We start from the raw sequence: 21344 nt of genomic DNA, 5'->3' as shown, positions 1-21344 counted from the left end.
GTTCCACCAAATCAGAAGGATCTAGGCTAGTTTGGCAAGACAGCCTTAAAACGTATAAGAAGGCTCTCCGTAACGCAAGAGCATCTTATTACTCATCATTAATAGAGAAAAATAAAAACAACTCCAGGTTTCTCTTCAGCACTGTAGCCAGACTGACAGAGAGTCACAGCTCTGTTGAGCCGTGTATTCCTTTGGACCTCACTAGTAACGACTTCATGAACTTCTTCAATGATAAGATTCTGACTATCAAAGAGAAAATTGATGGTCTCCTGCCTTCAACCAGTGCCGACCTGTCCTCCGATGTAGGAACCTTGGATGCAGCAGTGGGCCCTGATGCCTGTTTGGATGCCTTCTCCTCCATCAACCTTGATCAACTGACTGACTTATTTTCAAAGTCTAAATCTTCTACTTGTCTCTTGGATCCGATTCCGACCAAACTGCTTAAGGAAGTTTTTCCTTTAGTTAGCACATCCTTATTAGATATTCTGAATCTGTCTTTGTTGACAGGACATGTACCACAGTCCTTCAAGGTAGCTGTAATTAAACCTCTTCTTAAGAAACCTACTCTTGCTCCAGAGGTGTTGGCTAACTACAGACCTATCTCTAATCTTCCCTTCCTCTCTAAGATCCTTGAGAAATCCGTCGCAAATCAATTATGTGACTTTCTACAAAACAATGCTTTGTTCGAGGATTTCCAGTCAGGATTCCGAGTGCATCACAGTACAGAAACAGCACTGGTGAAAATTACGAATGATCTAATACTTGCATCGGACCAAGGACTCATCTCTTTTTTTGTCTTGCTGGACCTCAGTGCCGCATTTGATACCATAGACCATTGTATCCTGTTGCAGAGACTAGAACATTTAATTGGTATCAAAGGAACTGCACTCAGCTGGTTTAAATCCTACCTATCGGACCGATCCCAGTTTGTGCTTGTAAACGGTGAATCCTCAAAGACCACCAATGTTGGTCATGGAGTCCCACAAGGTTCTGTACTTGGACCGATTTTATTTACCCTCTATATGCTTCCTTTGGGCGATCTTATCAGGAAACACCGCATAAACTTCCATTGTTATGCAGACGATACTCAACTGTATCTGTCGATCAAGCCAGAAGAGACGGACCAGTTAGTTAGACTCCAAGAATGTCTTGGAGACATCAAAACTTGGATGACCGGCAACTTCCTGATGCTAAACTCAGAAAAAACGGAAGTTATCCTGATAGGCCCAGAGCGCCTTCGAAGCCAGCTGTCGCGTGATACAGTTTTTATGGATGGAATTGCTCTGGTACCCAGCAGCACCGTCAGGAATCTGGGAGTTCTCTTCGACCAGGATATGACCTTCAACTCGCATATAAAGAAGACTTCAAGGACTGCCTATTTTCATCTACGTAACATATCAAAAATCAGGAACTTCCTGTCTCAAAGTGATGCAGAAAAATTAGTTCATGCGTTTGTCACTTCCAGACTGGACTACTGTAATTCTTTGTTATCAGGCTGCTCTTATAAATCTCTTAAGCCTCTCCAGCTGATTCAGAATGCTGCAGCATGTGTATTAACAAGAACTAAGAAAAGGGATCATATCACTCCTGTATTAACTTCTCTGCACTGGCTCCCTGTTAAATCAAGAATAGATTTTAAGGTACTTCTCCTCACCTACAAGGCACTTGCTGGTGAGGCACCGTTGTATCTTCAAGAGCTTGTAACACCGTATTGCCCTACAAGGCAACTGCGCTCCATAGATGCTGGGTTACTTGTTGTTCCTAGGGTTTTAAAAAGTAGGCTGGGGGCCAGAGCCTTCAGTTATCAAGCTCCTCTTTTGTGGAACCAGGTTCCACTTTCAGTCCGGGGGGCAGATTCGGTCAGCTCTTTTAAAGTAAAACTTAAAACGTTCCTCTTTGATTCTGCCTATAGTTAGGGCTGGCTCAGGTTAGTCCGGACCAGCCCTTAGTTAAGCTGCTATAGGCTTAGAATGCCGGGGGAATTCTTAGGACACACCAAGCTCCTCTCTTACGCTCTCGTTCTACCATAATTCAAGTTTTATTAATGCACATGACTAATTCAGCTTCTTTCCGGGAGTTTTCTTTGTGCTTTCGCCCCTATCAGGTCTCGGTTCCTTCGGGACCCTGGTCCTGACACCTACCGTGGCCATGCTGACGCCTGCTGCTGCCATCATCATCATCATCATCATTATTTTAGATATTAATCATATTACTTTACTCATAAACCGACATTACCCTCTCCTAAAATCTCTGTGCTCTCCCTCCCCACAGGATTCTGTGGATGGTGGTTGCCCCTGCAGGGGTCCTGCTGTGCGCCTGGCTTACTACTCACAATTACTTGAATCATTTCTGTCATAGGAATTGCATGTATTATACATTGTTCATTCTGTACACATGGCATCCATTGTAGTCTGTCCATCCCGGGAGTGGGATCCCTCCTCTGACGTTCTCCCTAAGGTTTCTTCCCTTTTTTCCCTCTTGTAAGGGTTTTTTCATTTTTTGGGGAGTTTTTCCTGTGCCGATGGTGGGTTTCGGGGCAGAGGATGTTGTATGTGTACAGACTGTAAAGCCCTCTGAGGCAAATTTGTAATTTGCGATTCTGGGCTATACAAAATAAAATGACTTGACTTGACTTGATATTTGGTGCAGAATGAAAGCTTCAAGTTGCACCTGAAGTAGCGAGCTCAGTAGTTTGTGTTGTTGTGAGACGGCTCTGCGTGAAGGTTAATAAGGTTAATAAAGCAACTTATTCATTACTCATTTCTTTATTTACTCACTTCCTTCTTCAACATGCTGCACCACCAATGTTTCCTCTGTGCTATTGACACAGCAACAGGGCTGTAGAATAAATACAGATATTATGGAGGAAATAGTACAAAAGTCAATAGTACAGCATCTTTAAAAAGGATCAGAGTATTTCATGTCAAAAGAAATAATACAGCGTGTTGAAAGCATCTTTATTTGATGGCCTGTTTAAACATGTACAGTTGTTTCCAATAAAAGTCATTTATTAACATTACAGCCAAACAATTCTATTTCTGTTAAAGTAACACATGGAGTAAATGTTGTAAATGACATTATAGTGAATAAAAACACAAGTAACGCATATTCAATATTTCCTTGAGAGGTTTGCTGAACCATTAAAAAGCTTCTTGTTCAAAACAAACCTGATTATGTGAAATTAGATTTGATTTCACTCAACAGATTTAGAAAGATTTGAAGTTAAAATGGGCTCAAAAAGAATTACACATTCATATTTTCCTTCTTCACCTTGTTTTTATTATTGCTGATGAAGCGCACACACACATAAGGACACATTTGTCTCATATGGGGGGACAGATGAAAGAGCGTCTTATAAAATGTCTTCTTGAACACATAAAGATGAAGATTAAAGCCTAATTAGGAGCCAATATCTAAATGATCATCTATTGATTGAAGGAGCACAGCAGCATTAAGCTGAGCTCTTTCACACTTCCATCTGAGTCCCAGAGAGCTGTGGACCCCCCAGAGTCCAGACCAGCTCAGGTACCCCTCACCTGCTCCACCTGCATCTACACCCACATGAACCACCATCAGCTGTACAGACTGAACTATGTGGTGAGCAGAGAGGAAGGTTCTCCACCAGGAGGAGACTCTCCCTCCTGAAGAGGACACAGAGACACTGAGGAACCATAAGACCTGAACAAGAACCCAGGATAAAGAGGTTCAGTGAATGTGGTGCTGAAGGTGTGGAGGTGGATCAGTGTGTCAGAGGAGACTCTGTAGAAGGACAGAGAGCCAGCAGGACAGTCCACATACACTGCTACTCTACCAGAGGAGGAGGAGGAGGAGGAGGAGGAGGAGGTGATGTGTGTTACTGTCTTATTGTGAAGGACATAGTAACCTTCATCAGAGCATCTCAGACACCAGGACTGATCATTGTATCCAAACAAACAGTCTCTACTGATTCCTTTCCTCCTGATTCCTCTGTAACTCACTGATACATGAACTCTTCCTCTCCACTCGACCTCCCAGTAACAGCGACCAGTCAGACCAGTTCTACACAGCAGCTGAGGCCAGTAGTCAAATCTGTCTGGATGATCAGGATATGACTGATCCTCCTTCACACGTGTCACCTTCCTGTTGTTGTCAGACAGTTTGAGTTGTTTGTTTACTGTGTTTGTGTCGATTGTGAGTTGACAGGAATCTGATGAGAGAACAAGACACAATACAGCTGCAGTTATTAATCATGTGTTCATCTACTGACACGTTGATGATGACATCACAGAGGTGAATGAGTGATGTCACAGTGTGAAGATGGTTGAATCTTCATGAATCAAAGCACACTTACACTTCCTCAGACCTGGTCTCAACCATCGGACTCCATCAGGCTCCACCCTGAAAGGAGGAGGGGGGTCAGAGCAGCATGGAGACATGGACATTACATCACTCTCACACACAGCTTTGTCCTTCATGTCCACATGGAGCACCTCTTCTTCTTCTACCACTACTTACAGACGACCACAGACTGTCAGTCAGGCGTCACACAGCGACGAGGTGCTGGAATATATTCATGAAGAAGATGAATGGATAACAAATAAGAAATGGACCCGTCACTGTACTTTCACCAGATGTGAATTCAAACGGGAGAAATGACGTCATGCTACAGATCAAGCTTCATGGGACGTGTGCAAAGGAACATTCACATTAAACTGTTTCATAAAGATAAAGCAGATACAGACCATTCAGTATTCACACAATGTGCATGTTTCCATGTTGTCCCCATTTGTGGACAATGTCTCTCCCTGTGGTTCGCTGGAGTCCCAAAACTTTACAAATGGCTTTGTCACCTTTTCCACACTGATGGATCTCAATGACTTTGTTCCTCGTTTGTTCCTGAATGTCTTTGGATCGCAGCCTGATGTCTCGCTTGTGAGGATCTTGTGGTCTACTTCACTTTGTCAGGCAGCTCCTATTTAAGTGATTTCTAGATTGAGAACGGCTGTGGCTGGAGAAATGGAACTGGGCTTTCCAAAGATGTGATGAACCTCACTTCATTTATGTTTTCATCACTTTTTCACACAGGGCCATTTAGGTTTGGATTCTTTTCTCCCCTTAATGATAAAAACTGCATTTTGTGTTTACTTGTGTTATCTGTGTCTAATATTTACATTAGTTTGATCTGAAACATTTAAGTATGACATGCAGGCATGAAAACGGGTCACGGGTGAAAAAGGTGAGACGGATGTTTCCCCTCTAGGGGTTTTCAGCTGGTTTTGTCCCAGGGACCAACATTCTGAATAGAAAGTCACTGCGGCCTGTAACCTGGACCTCAAGTTCATAAGAAGAGATCGCGCCAAAGGATCGATCTCTTTCGCCTGACTTCCCGTTAGTGACAGATCGAGACAACACAACGTTGTTTGGTTTCTTTTCTTTCCCTCCAATTCCCAAGTTTCAGTCTTAATCTCGCTGGACGAACTCAAGACTCGCGCTCCACTACGTCCCGCTTCCTTTTCCCTTTTGATTTCATTCCTGTTGACTCCAGAGGACCGGAGAGACAGCTGCTCTCTGACCCCCCGCCGCCTCTGTTCCCAACGAGAAGTTCGGACCGCACGGCCGAAATCGCCTTCATCCACTGAGTTTCCCTACGCGGAGCTCAACTGTCCTCAGTCAGCTGGAAGCTGATGACCAACGCCCATCAAACAGTAACACTGGTTTTCTGGGCAGACTAATTTAGCGTGTTGATATGAACTTGATGTTTATTTGATTTGTTCAGTCATAACGTGGTACGATAGAGTCCGGATCAACGAATCCGCTACCTTTGATTTATGTTTGAATGTGTACCTGCAAATGTCGTAATGTCCCCTGTTGATCTGATGCTGTGATACGTTTGCTGTAAGAGAGTGAAAGCGCCGACTGTGTTACGCTGTTGAATGATGTCTCATGGTCAGAATAGTTCCTTATTTTCTTTCCTTTTCAGGGTCTCCGCCGTGAGATCCGTTTGCCTGTGGTTTCATTTCGTATCGCCAGCCACATCGTTGGTTCTGTAACTGCACACACATGGATCCGACCATCCTGATTCACGTTGCTGATCTACGTTCCGCTGGTCGCGGGACAGAATCTCCTCGCGCCGCGTCTAAGTATCCCCCCCCCTCCTTCGTCCAAGCCGTAGTCCCTAGCAACAGATGGCGTTGCCATAGCAGTGCGACTGTCGTCTTCCTCGTTGCTTTAATACAGGGGTGTCCAAAGTACGGCCCGCGGGCCAACTGCGGCCCGGGATCCATTTTTTATTGGCCCGCTGCAAATTATAAAAATAGAATGGAATGTGGCCCACACATGAAACTTGCCCTTGACTGTATTGTAGTTCTTAGTTTGACCAGTAGGTGGAGCTACTCACTAGCTGCAGTCCTAATGCAGCTTTTCCACAAAAAAAATGTTTCAAATTTCCGCGACGACAAAATGGCAGAAGCAAAGAAACGCAGGTTAGCAAGTGAATGCAGAACATTTCAAACACGGTGGGAAAATGAATATTTCTTCAAAGAAGTCAAGGAGAAGTGTGTCTGTTTGATTTGCAATGAAACGGTTGCAGTGATGAAAGAGTCCAATGTACGACGACACTACGAAACCAAGCATCCGACCTTCACGTCCTACACTGCTGCTGAGCGAGAGGACAAAGTCCAGCACATGGCAGCTAACCTGCAGGCTCAACAACAGTACTTTTACCCTGCTAACAACACACAAGAAAACGCTACAATAGCTAGCTATGAGGTAGCTCAACTCATAGCGCGCCGCGGGAAAGCTTTCTCAGACGCTGACTTGGTTAAACAGTGCCTCATTAAAGTCGCTGGAATAATGTGCCCGGAAAAGATGCAGGAATTCAACAACGTGAGCATGTCCACAAACACAATTGTGCGTTGAATGGAAGACTTGTCAGCTAACATACAGAATCAAGTGTCACATAAAGCTTGTGCTTTTGACTTTTACTCCATTGCATGTGATGAAAGATGCAACAGACGCCGCACAACTGTTCATTTCTTTGCGGGGAGTTGACGATAACTTTTGCATCACGGAGGAGCTGCTTGATCTTCGGAGTCTAAAGGGCACAACAACGGGTGAGGACATTTTTGAAGCCGCGTCAGGTGCAATTGACAAGATGGAACTTAAATGGGACGAGCTGTGTGGAGTTGCAACGGACGGGGCTCCCGCTATGACAGGCGAGCCCAAAGGAATGGCATCTATGGTGTGCGCCAAGGTGCCAGAGAGTGGAGGCGAGGCTGTAAAATTGCACTGTATCATCCACCAAGAAGCTCTCTGTGCCAAGACAGTCCAGCTTGGCGATGTGATGACCACAGTTGTGAAAACTGTCAACATAATTCGAGCACGAGGGCTTTACCACAGAGAATTAAGCTTTCCTATCTGATGTCGATGCTGAATACGGGGACGTACTCTATCATTGTGACGTGCGCTGGCTTAGTCGCGGCTCCGTGCTGAAGCGGTTTTATTCCCTTATTGCCTTTCTAGTTGATCTTACTGGTCATCTGAACTCACTGAACAAGAGCCTACAAGGCAAAGACCAGCTTGTACCACAACTTTCTGTGCAAAGCTTCGTCTTTTTGAGACACAACTACGCAACTTCAACCTTGCGCACTTCCCTACGCTGTCCGAAATCAAACGTGCTCATCCAAAGGCCGACCTCTCTGCTAAAAAGGGGAAATATGTTTCTGTGATCACAACTCTTATGACACAATTCAATCAGCGCTTCCAAGATGTTTCTGTCATTGAGAAAGAAATCAAGCTGTTCTCAACTCCCTTCCTGCTGGATGCAGAAGAAGTGGAAGAGAGTCTGCAATTAGAACTCATCGAGATGCAGCTCCTCTCCCTACCCGACTTCTACCAGAGCTTGGAAAAGGCCAAGTTTCCTCTGATGCGACGCCACGCAAAAAGAATGACCAGTCTGTTTGGCACAACATACATATGCGAGCAAACATTTTCTCTGTGAACTCTGAACAAAAGCAGATTGAGAACCAAAATGAGCGACAGCCATCTCTGTGATGTCCTTCACATCTCAACCAGCAAACTTACTCGTGACCTGCCAGCCGTCCTTCAGTCCAGAGCAGCATCACTGCTCCCATTAAGTGCAACACTGTTCCCATTGTAGGCGAGTTCAAATATATTACACAGTATTCATGTGTTCAAAAGCCCAATTACTTAATAAATGCAGTCAATTAAAGTTGATAACATTTTCTAAAACACGTTAGCTGATAAATGATTTGCATAAGTAGGTTAAATAAAGCCTTCCCTCTTTATACAGGGCTGTGAAGGGGGTCCCCATCCTGACGAAGAAGCAATCTGAGGATGAGCTGCCAACCCTTTTTGTAAAAAAAAGGAAAACCCATTAATGGAGACATGTGATTTATGCAGTTTTTTTTCTTTAAGTTTATTAAATTATGAAGCATAATTTACCTACATTTGATTGATTGATTTGTATTACTGTTAATACACTAGAGGTGATATACCTTAACTTTAGTGAGCGGCTCAACCTTTCGCATATTTTTCTGTCTGTGGCCCTCAGTGGAAAAAGTTTGGACCCCCCTGCTTTAATACGTGGAACACTTCCTGCATTTCGCTCTCGCTCGCCCCTCGCGTCCAGTAGTCGTATTACACTGTTTAACGTTCCCGTCTTCCTCGGTGGTTTGATTTAACGGTCTCACTTCCGCCCCGCTGCTCTCGCTCGCCCCCTAGTGTGATAACCGGCACTCCGCTTGTTGTTGCGCGCAACCGCACCGCCGTTCCTTCCCTTCACCCCCCTCGTCTCCCCCCTCTCTCTCACCCCCTCTGTGCTCTCACACACACACACACACACACACACACTCTGGTTTTGATTGCTTGTTTAGTGAGTAGGTTTAAAATAAGTGTTATGGGGATTGTTGGTTGCAGTTATAGGTGATCTTGATCGGTGTTCCTGTGAGTTAATAAACCCTGTTATACTTTAAAGAACCGTTTTCCTGTGTTTACTTGTGCATTTATATGGTGGTGACCGTTGACATACATCGCCAGTGCTCGAACTTAACTCCTTCCAACATCTTCACTCTCAAGGAGTGAATATCAATTATGAGACTTGATTTATAGTTTTGGTTATTGGTCCCTGTTAGCTCAGGGTGGTGCCCCGTTATTTATTCATTCTGAGAAGTATCTTAGTGATTATTAATAATTCTATTAATGTCCATAAGTTAGTTCCTCATTTGCTAGTAACCTAATACGACCCCCTAGCCGCTCCCAACACTTCTCATCCAACCACAATCACATTTACTCCATCCGGATGGCAACATTTATCTGGATAGGGTTTTTTTGGTATGTTCTGTTCATTTCTACGATATAGTTGATACTAATTCCAGGTCCACCATCAGCTGTTGGTTCTTCACTGAGCGTCTGTGGCCGACTGTCACCTGTAGCTTCAACAAGTCCACTCTTATCATCCAGGGAACCGTCTCTCAGTGCAAAGCACCAAAAGCAGGTGAAGCTGAACTCCTTTAAAACACCAAACGTTCCTCCTGTGATGATCCATCAAGACGGTTTGAACAGATTGTTTCACCGACTGTTTGTCTCTTAATCATAATGTCTGGACTAAAGGACAAACACACACTGGAGGCAGAGGACCAGCATCTAAACATCCAAGTGTTGTTTGAGTTGTTAAGAGCCCACAAACCTGCAGCGTGACCACGTTGACTCATATCAACCCACCATGATGCCGTCAACGTGTCAGGAGACACTGTCCTCTCTTATAACGTGGAGACAAGACAAAGCTCCAGAGAAACAAGGCTTTCATCACCTTCCTCCCTGTTCAGACTCATCCTGGCTACTGTTCCTCACTACTTCTGTCTGTGTCGATGGTCTCATGTGGCAACAGTTTGATGAGTCTCTGGTAGTTTGAGGTCAGCTTGGTGTGTCAGGGTCTTATTAACCAGGCTGACAGTGGGACAAAGAAAAGGTTTCCAGCTCTACCTCCTCTACCAGACTGATGGTCTGTGGCTGCAGCCTCTTCATACCTGAGAGTCTCCAGTCTCCAGTGAGGATCCTCTAGTCCAGCAGACAGCAGCTTCACTCCTGAGTCTCCTGGATGATTGTGGCTCAGGTCCAGCTCTCTCAGATGGAAGGGGTTGGAGCTCAGAGCTGAGGCCATAGAAGCACAGCCTCCCTCTGTGATCAGACAGCCTGACAGCCTGCAGACACACATAATAAGACACATGTCACATGATCTGAGGGAGCTGTGAGGGCTGGAAGGTCACTGCAGTACTGAGATACTATCAGGTACAGAGGGGTCACATTAACATGGTTACTGACTGGTTTCCAGTCACAACTAAACACCCACTAATGTACATCAACAACCTGATAACATTACTACTAACTCTATAATGTCAAATATTTACATTATAATTGAAAATAAACACATTTTATGGAAATAGTTGGAAAATACATATTTGATTTAAATCATGGAAGCAGAAAGAATCTTATGAAAGTCCGAAATGTACCATGGATGTAAATAAAGACACCAAGTGGACTTTAATTGAATCCTGACCTGAGAGTCTCCAGTTCACAGTGTGGACTCTTCAATCCAGCAGAAAGCAGCTTCACTCCTGAATCCTGCAGGTGGTTGTTACTCAGGTCCAGCTCTCTCAGACTAGAGGACTGGGAGCTGAGAACTGAGGACAGAGCGTCACAGCTTCTCTCTGAGAGATTACAGACACTCAGTCTGAAGAGACAACAATAAACAAGAAAAATAACATTTGTATTCATATTGAATCCTCTGATGATGAGTTTGGACTAGAATACGATCAGTTAGAACATGAAAAAACATGTTCAGTGAAATTGTTTACAATTGATTTTGTTCTACATAGAACAAGGAGGTTTATTGTGCTCTGTTTACAGGAATTACTGTGGTATTAATATCAGGATGAAGCAGGGATATTTATTGTTGTTTATTAGTTAAATTCAAAGTTAGGCTTCTCTATCCTCCTTCTGACTCCTTCCATAGAAAGACAGAGAGAACAAAGTGAGTGTAAATGTGGAATGAATCTTCATCAAATCAGAAATAATCAACCATCACTCAGCAGATCATCACTGTAGAGACACACATTAAAATCTTCAGTCTCTTCACACCTCTGCTTTTCATTCATTCATTATATGAAATAGGACATCATAAAGCCTGAATAACAGGAACAACATGATGAACATGTGATGTTTTATTGTGAAAGAACATTGTGTTTCAGACGGTCTATTTTCAAGCTACTATGTGGTAAATATGTCTTGTCTACAAGGTTCTCGTGATGTGATGGAAACACAGATATTAATTCACAAAAAAGACGTTTAGCCCCAGGTTTTGTCTCTTAGATTAGATCCTCTGGTTCCAGAGTTCCCTAGACGCAACATTGAAGACAACCTAACTTAATCTAACCTGAGCGTCTCCAGTTCACAGTGTGGACTCTTCAGTCCAGCAGAAAGCAGCTTCACTCCTGAATCCTGGAGGTGGTTGTTACTCAGATCCAGCTCTCTCAGACTAGAGGACTGAGAGCTGAGGACTGAGGACAGAACGTCACAGCTTCTCTCTGAGAGGTTACAGCCACTCAGTCTGAAGAGAGGGATGAAGAAGAAGCAGTAAGTAGAAAAGACGGCAGCGTGTTTAAGTCCTGATGTATGAATCTGATTCTCTCTGTACTTACAGAACTTTGTTGGAGGCTTTGACCACTGGCAGCAGCCTCAGAAGAGCCTCCTCTGAAGCAGAGTATTTCTTCAGGTCAAACACCTCCAGATCTTCTTCTGATGACAGTAAGATGAAGACCAGAGCTGACCACTGAGAAGGAGACAGTTCATCTGTGGAGAGAGGTCCTGATCTAAGAAACCATTGGATCTCCTCCACTAGAGAAACATCATTCAGTTCATTCAGACAGTGGAACAGATTGATGCTTTTCTCTGGAGACACATTCTCACTGATCTTCTCCTTGATGTAGTGGACTGTCTCCTGATTGGTCTGTGGGTGATTTCCTGTCTGTGTCAGCAGACCTCGTAGGAGAGTATGATTGGTCTCCAGGGAAAGACCCAGGAGGAAGCGGAGGAATAAGTCCAGGTGTCCATTAGGACTCTGTAAGGCCTCGTCCACAGCACTCTGGTAAAGACGCTTTGGGTGAGGATTGGGTTTAAAGCGTTTAGACCGCTGGGAGGTTGTTTGTTCTTCTGACAGCAGATTGACACCAGAGCTGAAGAAGGTCAGATGGACATGAAGAGCAGCCAGAAACTCCTGAACACTCAGATGGACGAAGCAGAACACCTTGTCCTGGTACAGTCCTCTCTCCTCTCTGAAGATCTGAGTGAACACTCCTGAGTACACTGAGGCTGCTCTGATATCGATGCCACACTCTGTCAGGTCGGATTCATAGAAGATCAGGTTGCCTTTCTGCAGCTGATCAAAGGCCAGTTTTCCCAGAGACTCGATCATCTTCCTGCTCTCTGGACTCCAGTGTGGATCCGTCTCAGCTCCTCTATCGTACTTGACCTTCTTCACTTTGGACTGAACCACCAGGAAGTGGATGTACATCTCAGTCAGGGTCTTGGGCAGCTCTCCTCCCCTTCTGGTCTTCAACACCTCCTCCAGAACTGTAGCAGTGATCCAGCAGAAGACTGGGATGTGGCACATGATGTGGAGGCTTCGTGAGGTCTTGATGTGAGAGATGATCCTACTGGCCTGCTCCTCATCTCTGAACCTCTTCCTGAAGTACTCCTCCTTCTGGGGGTCAGTGAACCCTCTGACCTCTGTCACCATGCCAACACACTCAGGAGGGATCTGATTGGCTGCTGCAGGTCGTGTGGTGATCCAGAGGCGAGCAGAGGGAAGCAGCTTCCCCCTGATGAGATTTGTGAGGAGCACATCCACTGAGGCCGACTCTGTGACATCAGTCAGGATCTCATTGTTGTGGAAGTCCAGAGGAAGTCGACACTCATCCAGACCGTCAAAGATGAACACAACCTGGAACTCTTCAAACCTGCAGATTCTTGCTGCTCTGGTTTCACTGAAGAAGTGATGAACAAGTTCCACCAAGCTGAACTTCTTCTCTCTCAGCACATTCAGCTCTCTGAAGGTGAATGGAAATGTGAACTGTATGTCCTGGTGGTCTTTGTCTTCAGCCCAGTCCAGAGTGAACTTCTGTGTTAAGATTGTTTTCCCAATGCCAGCCACTCCCTTAGTCATCACGGTTCTGATTGGTTCCTCTCCTCCAGCTGAGGCTTTGAGGAGGTCTTCTTGTCTGATGGTTGTTTCTGGTCTGGCTGGTCTCCTGGATGCTGTTTCAATCTGTCTGACCTCATGTTCTTCATTGACCTCTGCAGTCCCTCCCTCTGTGATGTAGAGCTCTGTGTAGATCTCATTCAGAAGGGTTGGGTTTCCTGCTTTAGTGATCCCCTCAAACACACACTGGAACTTCTTCTTCAGGTTGGATTTGAGTTCACGCTGACAATCTGTAGGAAGAAGTCCTGGATGAAGACAACAAAGAAGATCCATGAGTCAAAGAACAGATTTCATCATGTCCTTTCCTCAGAGAATGACTATGAATATATTCTGTCCGTCTCTTGAAACATCAGTGAAGGTCTCATTAATCAGCATGGTAAGTCTGTAGAGAAATCCTCTTACTGCTCTGCAGACGCTCAGCCAGCTCCTCCTGCTTCATTCTCCTCAGGAAGTGCACTGAGATCTTCATAAAGGCCTCTCTGCTCCTCTTCTGCTCTTCATCCTGCACCTCCTCATCCTCTTTCTCTAAGCATTCTGGGTAATCTATACTCAAAACCTTCTGGATCTTCTTCAGCTCGTTCTTCACAAAAGTGAGGATGTTCTCCTCCAGCAGCTGGAACAGAACATTCTATGAATGACACCAACTAGAACATGGAAGCCACCATCAGGTCCATGTTGGACAGACGGACAATCCACTGGTCTACAAAGTGCAGCATGGAGATGATGGTGAACTGAGAGATGTTAAAGTAGTTGTACATGTACACACCATGAAGATGGAGTCCAGGTGTGTTTGATGCTGCTGGGTAGATGGACCTGTGGGAACCTCTGAGCTCTCCTGGTCCTCTCTGTGGAGGAACATGAACCATCAGCTCACATAGTGTTTGGACCATCAACACCAATACAACATTAGTTAAAGATATTGGCTTCTGTCATGATGGATCATGATGAAAACCAGATGCTGAAGACTGTCGATGATGACGGACAGTTTATTAGTTGAGTGACAGTTAGTCATCAGTTTCATCTGTTTTTAGTTCTTAATGTGGGTCATAAAAACAACGTCTACAGACCTCTTTATCTGGTACAAAGTCCTATGGAACTACTCCAAACCTCTTTAGTCCGTCCCCTGACCTCTAGAAGTCTCCTTAGATCTTCTGAAACTAGTCTTTGGACCTTTTCACAGAGTCTACTGACGATACTTTGTCCAAACCTCTGCATGGAGTCCAGAGACCACGTCGGCTGGTCCACAGAGCACTGAGTTTATTCTAATCACATGTTCAGTCCCAGTCATCTGTCTCCAGAAACCTGAGGCTGTCTCCAGATGTGACCTCTGCTGATCCTGATGTGGAGGAACTAGCTCACATTGTGTTTACATCTGAGGATGTTTACAGTTAAGGATTCACACTTAAACTCACACAGACCAGTTAGATGATGGGTGTCTAACTCAAGGCCCGAGGGCCAAATCTGGTCTGCCGGGGGGTCCAGTGCAGCCCGCTGGATGACTTTACTATTGTGAGAATTACAGAAAGACACAAATAGCTTTTCTATAAAAGTAGCTGCTATTCCTAATCAGTCCACTGGGGGTCGCACTCTGTGAGTGAGCGCATGTGTTAGACCAGGGGGACCAGGGGCCTCATTTATAAAAGCTTGCGTAGGATTTGCTCCAGAAGTGTCGTACGGATGAAACGTAGGACGTGCGTACGCACAGAAATATTCAGACTTATAAAACGTCCTACGCAGTTTTCCCTTAATAAATCACAATCACTTCTAAATGCAGCGCAGCTTTTGCGGCTTTATGTCACGCCCACAGTTGCCCAAATATAGTCTGTGGAACGCCCACAAATTAATATTCATCGATTGCGAAATCATGACAAACACTGAGAGGAAAACGAAGAAACGTAACTTCACTCAGTGTGAAGTGGAGATGATCATTGGGAGGTGGGAAGGAGAAGTAAGATGCTCTTTGGAGGACACAGTGTGGATCACTGATGCCAACAAGGCACCTGAGGGGCAAAAGGTTGCAGAGCAACGCTGCAGCCTCACGACCTCGGACCCAAATAAAGAAAAACTGGTCTGACATCAAAGTGGAAGCAAAAAAGCGTTTAGCGCGCCATCGCCAAGGTGTGTCTCCACGGGGGGGAAAGGGACACCGGAGCTGTCCCCTCCTGATGAGAGACTGGGGGCAGTGATTGGGGATCGGGGACAGGGTCTGGGCCAACATCGGCGTCAGGGGGTCGAGGCACGTTTGGAAGCTGTGCCACATCATGTAGCACAGCACATGCAGCACGATGTTTCACACCTTTTCAGGAGTAAACAACAACCTCCCTCCAGCGCAGTCGAGGCAGCGCCATCTGCCCTTAAACAGGCCGATGGTGCGCTGCACTACAGCGCCAATCCTTCCATGTGCCACGTCTTCTAAGAGCGAAGATCAGCCATCAGCGTCATTACGCATTGTGACGGCATCATGGCGTTTTATTACCGTCCATCTGATTGCATCTGACAAGCAACACTGTGTTTAGAGGATGAATTCAATAACATGCCGATATTATTGCAGAACATATTTCACTTTTCTTTTTGAAAATGTGTTAATTTGTATTTCTGTTTGTTTTACGCTGCAGATCAAACGGGTGTTTGTGTTATTTATGAGAGGCAGTATTGACATTTCTTTTACAACAGTCTAGTTTTACACACTTTCACACATGTTTGCGTGTTTCTTGCGTTTGCCGACGGTTCTCATTTCACCCGTTTTTGTGCGTACGCGTGGGTCCGAGCTTGCGTGAAGGACATTTTTCCGTCAAGTTTGCTTTTTATAAATACCAATTATTGCGTAGAGAGCGGCGTACGCCTTCTTTTGTGCGTACGCAACGTTTATAAATGAGGCCCCTGGTCCTTCACCAACGCAGTGCTGGTAGATCACCGAACATTGAAGAAAGAACCACGTCAGGTCACCACGCATGCATCAGTGCAAGTCATGGAGTGAGGTAACGACCAAGAACGTCTGCAGTAACTTATTGTTGCTTGTTTCTTTACATGGATTCGTTTTGTGCTCCCGGTCTGCAGCGCTGTTGTTCCCTTGGTTACCGCTGCTGCTCGTTGTTATTATTCGGGCGATCGCCATGACTTGGATTGAAGCGTTGATGACAAGTAGCTTGCGAGCTGATAAAGTGTGGGCTCCCCTGTGTTAGACCTTTTAGACCACAGCGTTCCTCCAGGCAGCAGCAACCGCTTGGAAATGACGGCCCCCCGTCGACCGGACCATCGCCTAAGATTTTACTGGTCCGGCCCACTTGAGATCAAAGTGGACAGTATCTGACCCAAACCTAAGATGAGTTTGACACCCTGGAGTTAGACGAAGATAATGAGTTCTGTCATGATGGATCGTCATGGAAACAACACGTTAAACAATGAACAAACATTTATGTAATTCATGACTGAGGATCAGAACAGTTCTTCATCTGTTTAAGAACTTACTCTGGGTCATAAGAACGGCGTCCATCTTTGAAGGTAATCCATCGACCAATAGACTGATCACTCTTCATGGACACACATGTGGGTTCAGGTCCAGATTGCAGACCAGGTTCAGGATCAGGTCCAGCTCCAGGTCCTGGTCTCTGATGGATCCTGGTTACACATGTATGTATTAAATGTATTGATCACAACATTAAAGCTACTCTCACATCGGGAATTAAGAATTAAAGCAAATAAAGCGTCTGTCTATGTCTAGCTGTATCTCACCCTTTTGTTGTGACACAATACTAATCATGGTTATTATTATCTTCTATCTTTCATCGTAGGCGTTGGACAACAGTACTTTCTGATTGATGTTGTCTTCATGGACAGATGGGAATACTTCCAAAGCCATTCTATTCTCTGTCAATCACAACAATGTGAGCGTGATGATGTCTGGGCCGTGGTGACTGATAATGCTGCTCACTGTCTGAAGGAATACAGGAGGCTCTGAGAGGAGTGTTGCCCAACAGCGTACATGTAACCTGCCTCTGCCATGTCATCACGCTGGTGGGTGAGACCTGGCAGCTCTGCAAATCATTCTCCATTGTGACATGGATGAGATCTGCCTGCTAGAAAGAGAAGATGGGTGCGCTTCCTCATCAGCAAGGAGTTTGTGCAAGCTAAGGCTCCGAGTTGCACTTGGAATTGAAGTTTACAAAGTTAAGTTGAATTTCCATAATGTTTTATTGTTTACTGCACGGGCTGTTGCAATTGTTATGCACCTTTGTTAGTAGATATTGACAGGACTATTCTACCTCTACCTACCTAGTTTGATCTTACAAAGAACTAACGGCATTTTTTGTTTAGTCGTGTATTTTGTTTAATTTAAACCAACAAATCTAATTTTTTTTTTGAGTGACTGTTCTGTTTGGACACACAAGAAAAGATATTGCCATGTTTTTATCATGCAGCATGTTTTTGCCTGAAATAAGGTTCTATGTATGGAAGTTTTCAGTTTTAACTGAATATATTGTCTACATTTCAGTTCTTAATTCATTGTCTCTGCGTAAAATGTTAAAAACCGAATTCTCAAAAATTAAAAAACAAAGAATTTGTGGGAAAAATTAAACCGGAATTTGAGAAAAAATGAAACACATTTCATAGGGCCCTACTTACTCTGTGTCATAAGAACGACGTCCATCTTTGAAGTCAATCCATCGACCATCACTCTTCGTGGACAAACATCTGGTTTCAGGAGACTTTCCTCTCTGCTGATGTGAACTGAAAGAAACACTGAGATTACATCATCACATCATCATCTAATCATGAAGCATCAGCTCACATGGTGTCCGTCCTCACAGAGACCAAAACAAGGTAAAGGTCCATGACGTGAGGTCTGGATGTGGACCACATGACTCCCTGTAGTGGTTTAGGTCTACTGGTCCTGCTGGTCCCACTGAGAATCAACAGCTCAGTCTTTCAGCTCACTGTTTTCTTCACCAGTCAGTTTGGTTTAGTCCCAACAGGTCTCACCAAGTCCTCCATGGAGCTCTCCCTCCCTCACTGGACACTGCTGAAGGGCCCTGGAGCAAGAAACCCAGAACCTCCACCAGAGAGTCTGGTAGAAACACCTCATCATCAGCCTGAGACCCTCACCTTGCATCAACAGAGGGACCAACATCTTTGAAGTCTGGAGGAAGCTTCATAGACCGGTTACTCTTCATGGACACACAGCTGGGTCCAGGTCCAGGTGCTGGTCTCTGATGGATCCTGGTCACACACATAGAAGCAGAGTCAGTGAGTCAGAGACGTTGGGACATGGAGACGAGTGGAGGACAGTTGGAGATGGTCCTCTCACCTCTGAGCTTTGGTCTGGCTGTCATGTTCCCCACACAGAGGGGCTTCAGAGGGAGGGACTCCGTCCTCTGGGTCCTCAGCCTGATTCATAGCAGAGTCCACACCTTCACACCTTCACAACAACCTGCTGGGAGAGCTCACACATTATTATCTTCATCAGGACAAACACACAGAGCTCATTCACCTCAACACTAAAACTCTCATGGGACACTTTGTGTTGTTGTCTTGAGACAACGTGTCAAGAGACGTCATTTTAAATCCTCATCCTATAAATGTCGTGTTTCTTTTAAGCGCTTTCCTTTGGCAGGAGGCAGCGGTCCATCAGGACGTTATTTATGTTAAATCACTATATAGGCCACTAAAACTCAGCATGCAGGATGACAACATAAGATGTGTATCATATATCGCTACGTTTAGCCGCTAGCAAGACACCTCGTTAGCAATGTTAATAAGCTTGTAATAGCGTGCTCGTACATTGATGCTAGTATTAAGGGCTCTCGCGATGGCTTCTTTGTAATGTTACTGTGAGCTACAGAGCTGACACTTTTTCACTAAACCTTGGAGTGAGATGTTGTCAGGGATGAAGCTGCAGCCGACAGCAGAAACATGAACATGCAAAACAACCTACAATCTCACTCATGTGGGCCTTTATGATCATGAGGTCAGAATGCACACAATTGTACCAAATACACAACTGATGCAATAGGCTACAAGCGACTAGATCACCACTCTTTGCTGTCCTGCTCCTAAACGGTGGAAGGAGGTCTCTGAAGACATCAGGACCACAGAGAGCCTTCACATCTTCAGACTAAAGACACACCTCTTCAGACTCCACCTCCACTAACACACTAACTGTACCACTTACACTGGACTTATAATGGTTCTTATCTACAGTAAGTTTTAAAGCGGCTTATTTGATGAAATTGCACTTTGTTGTTTCTTGTTCTTCTGGGTTTGTGTCCTTATGGTTGAAACGCTCTTATTGTAAGTGGCTTTGGATAAAAGCGTCAGCTAAATGACAGGTAATGATTTAAAAGATGAACATTAGCACTCATCTTCCAGCAGATGGAGCTGTGCTGTTTCTCCTCTTCATCTCCTTCAGAGTCCAGAAGTCAGTAAAACAGTCCAGTATCACATGACATGTGTCATGGTCAAATATGATAGAACATAATGATCACTTTTAGCATAAGATTGTCTATATTGAAGCTTGACGTGTGAAAAGCAGAATGACCCAACGTTTCCATTTGCAGCGGAGTCTAAAGAAAGGAGGGCGAGTCAACTTGCTCTCACACAAACGCTGGAACAAAGGAACTGTCTGTTACTTCATCTCAACCTTCATATCTCACTTCGCAATTTGTCATACGTGCCACTGGAGACGACCTTCATGTGTGTGTATAAAATCTCAGCGCTGCTCGGAGACGCGTCTCCACAGAGCTCTGTAATACGTGCGCGTGTATTTGACCTCCTGCTAGCAAGAAATCAATTGACTTTTACAACTTTGATCATTCATCAAGACTTTGTTTTTATTAGATAACATAGAAATAAATGATTCTCTTCTCCCGAACTAGTTACAGTTCGTATTCCACAAGAGTGTTGCTCGGTGTACCGGTACTAGAAATACTAGCGACGTGTCGGTCGCCAACGAACCGGCTCTGAGAGCGACTCTTTGACGCGAACGACGGGAGCCGCTTTGTTTCTCTCTCTCTCAAGCCGCATTTGATTGGTCAATATGTGTGGGGGCGTGTCTCTCTCTCAAGTCGCATTTGATTGGCCAATATGTGTGGGGGCGTGTCTGCGCTGAGCACAGGGCGGAGGGGCGGGACTTACACACAGCAGCAGCGAACAGGAGGGAGGAGTCAAGAGAGAAACAGAGCGGTAAAAAAAAGTTAATAAAGTGAGTGTCAACAGGAAACGCAGCAAAATCTGGACACATGTCAATGACATTGATCTATCTAATGCAGAATGTAGAGTCTGCAAGACTAAAATCTCCTATCTTCTCCAAAACAGGGCAGATAATTTCAGAGAGAAGAAACAGGATCAGCCCCTCAAAGCGGAGCCACTTGGTCTCAATGTAAATCTTCCCTGAAGGACAAAACTCTGCATGCTGATTTTTTTTCTTTTTGTTTTACACATTTTAATTTATATGTTGTTGTGTGATTCTGTAAGCTTCTGTATGTTGTTTCACTTTAAATTTGTTAAGTATTAAAAAGTTTAAAATAATTAAAAGTTAGTTAAGTTCATTTTTAAATAGTTAAACGTTTGTTTTTGCACTAATTTATTTTTTTATCACTCTGTAGAGTGAATAAATAAAAGTGTATTTATATAAAAACATTTGACAGTGTTTTTTTTACATTAGTAATTCATATTGCGCATAATTTTACATTATTGTTGGTGATAAATTAATTTAAGCACCAAAAAAAATCAGAGGAGCCATTTGGGAGCCGAAAGAGCCGATTCTCTAAAAAGAGCCGTAATTCCCATCACTACCGGGTAAAAGAGGACGTCTGCTTTGTCTCTGACTTCTGGCCCTGATCTGCTTAGAGGGCGTGGCATCAAGTGGGGGGCGTGTCCTTAACTGTGTTGCTTTCAGGAAACGTCGGCACTGTGAGAACTATGAATCCACACTTTCTATCCACCATGTTCTATTTCAACTTGATAAACACGACCTTTTTAAACAGATGTGAGGAAAGAGAAGAACGTTTAATCTCACAGAACCAAAACACGTGATGGTGGGCTCGACATGTGGACGTAAAACCGGACCAGAACCAGTACCGGAAACCATTAT

General features: G+C 44.5%; 1 protein-coding gene and 1 long non-coding RNA gene across 2 annotated transcripts in view; one reads left to right on the top strand and one right to left on the bottom strand.

Moving 5' to 3' along the window:
- The window catches only part of LOC144390375 (uncharacterized), a 91506-nt gene extending 87320 nt beyond the window's left edge, over positions 1–4186 (top strand). Inside the window, exon 2 of the long non-coding RNA XR_013454411.1 lies at positions 3835–4186. This is a non-coding gene — a long non-coding RNA (uncharacterized LOC144390375). The remainder of the gene's footprint in view (positions 1–3834) is intronic.
- The window catches only part of LOC144390236 (uncharacterized), a 31484-nt gene continuing 13083 nt past the window's right edge, over positions 2944–21344 (bottom strand). Inside the window, exons 3-14 of the mRNA XM_078096678.1 lie at positions 18561–18686; positions 18359–18472; positions 17879–17983; positions 16724–16873; positions 14022–14100; positions 13658–13868; positions 11697–13500; positions 11432–11605; positions 10556–10729; positions 10026–10199; positions 4331–4377; positions 2944–4186 (exon numbers count right to left, since the gene is read on the bottom strand). Coding sequence (XP_077952804.1) covers positions 3591–4186; positions 4331–4377; positions 10026–10199; positions 10556–10729; positions 11432–11605; positions 11697–13500; positions 13658–13868; positions 14022–14100; positions 16724–16873; positions 17879–17983; positions 18359–18472; positions 18561–18649 — 3717 coding nt within the window. The 5' untranslated portion in view covers positions 18650–18686 and the 3' untranslated portion in view covers positions 2944–3590. The remainder of the gene's footprint in view (positions 4187–4330; positions 4378–10025; positions 10200–10555; positions 10730–11431; positions 11606–11696; positions 13501–13657; positions 13869–14021; positions 14101–16723; positions 16874–17878; positions 17984–18358; positions 18473–18560; positions 18687–21344) is intronic.

The sequence above is a fragment of the Gasterosteus aculeatus genome, chromosome 21 (genome assembly GCF_964276395.1).
Source record: "Gasterosteus aculeatus chromosome 21, fGasAcu3.hap1.1, whole genome shotgun sequence".
In the NCBI taxonomy this organism is placed as follows: domain Eukaryota; kingdom Metazoa; phylum Chordata; class Actinopteri; order Perciformes; family Gasterosteidae; genus Gasterosteus; species Gasterosteus aculeatus.
Note: the sequence above shows the minus strand (reverse complement) of the source record. Positions and strands in the feature narration are given on the sequence as shown.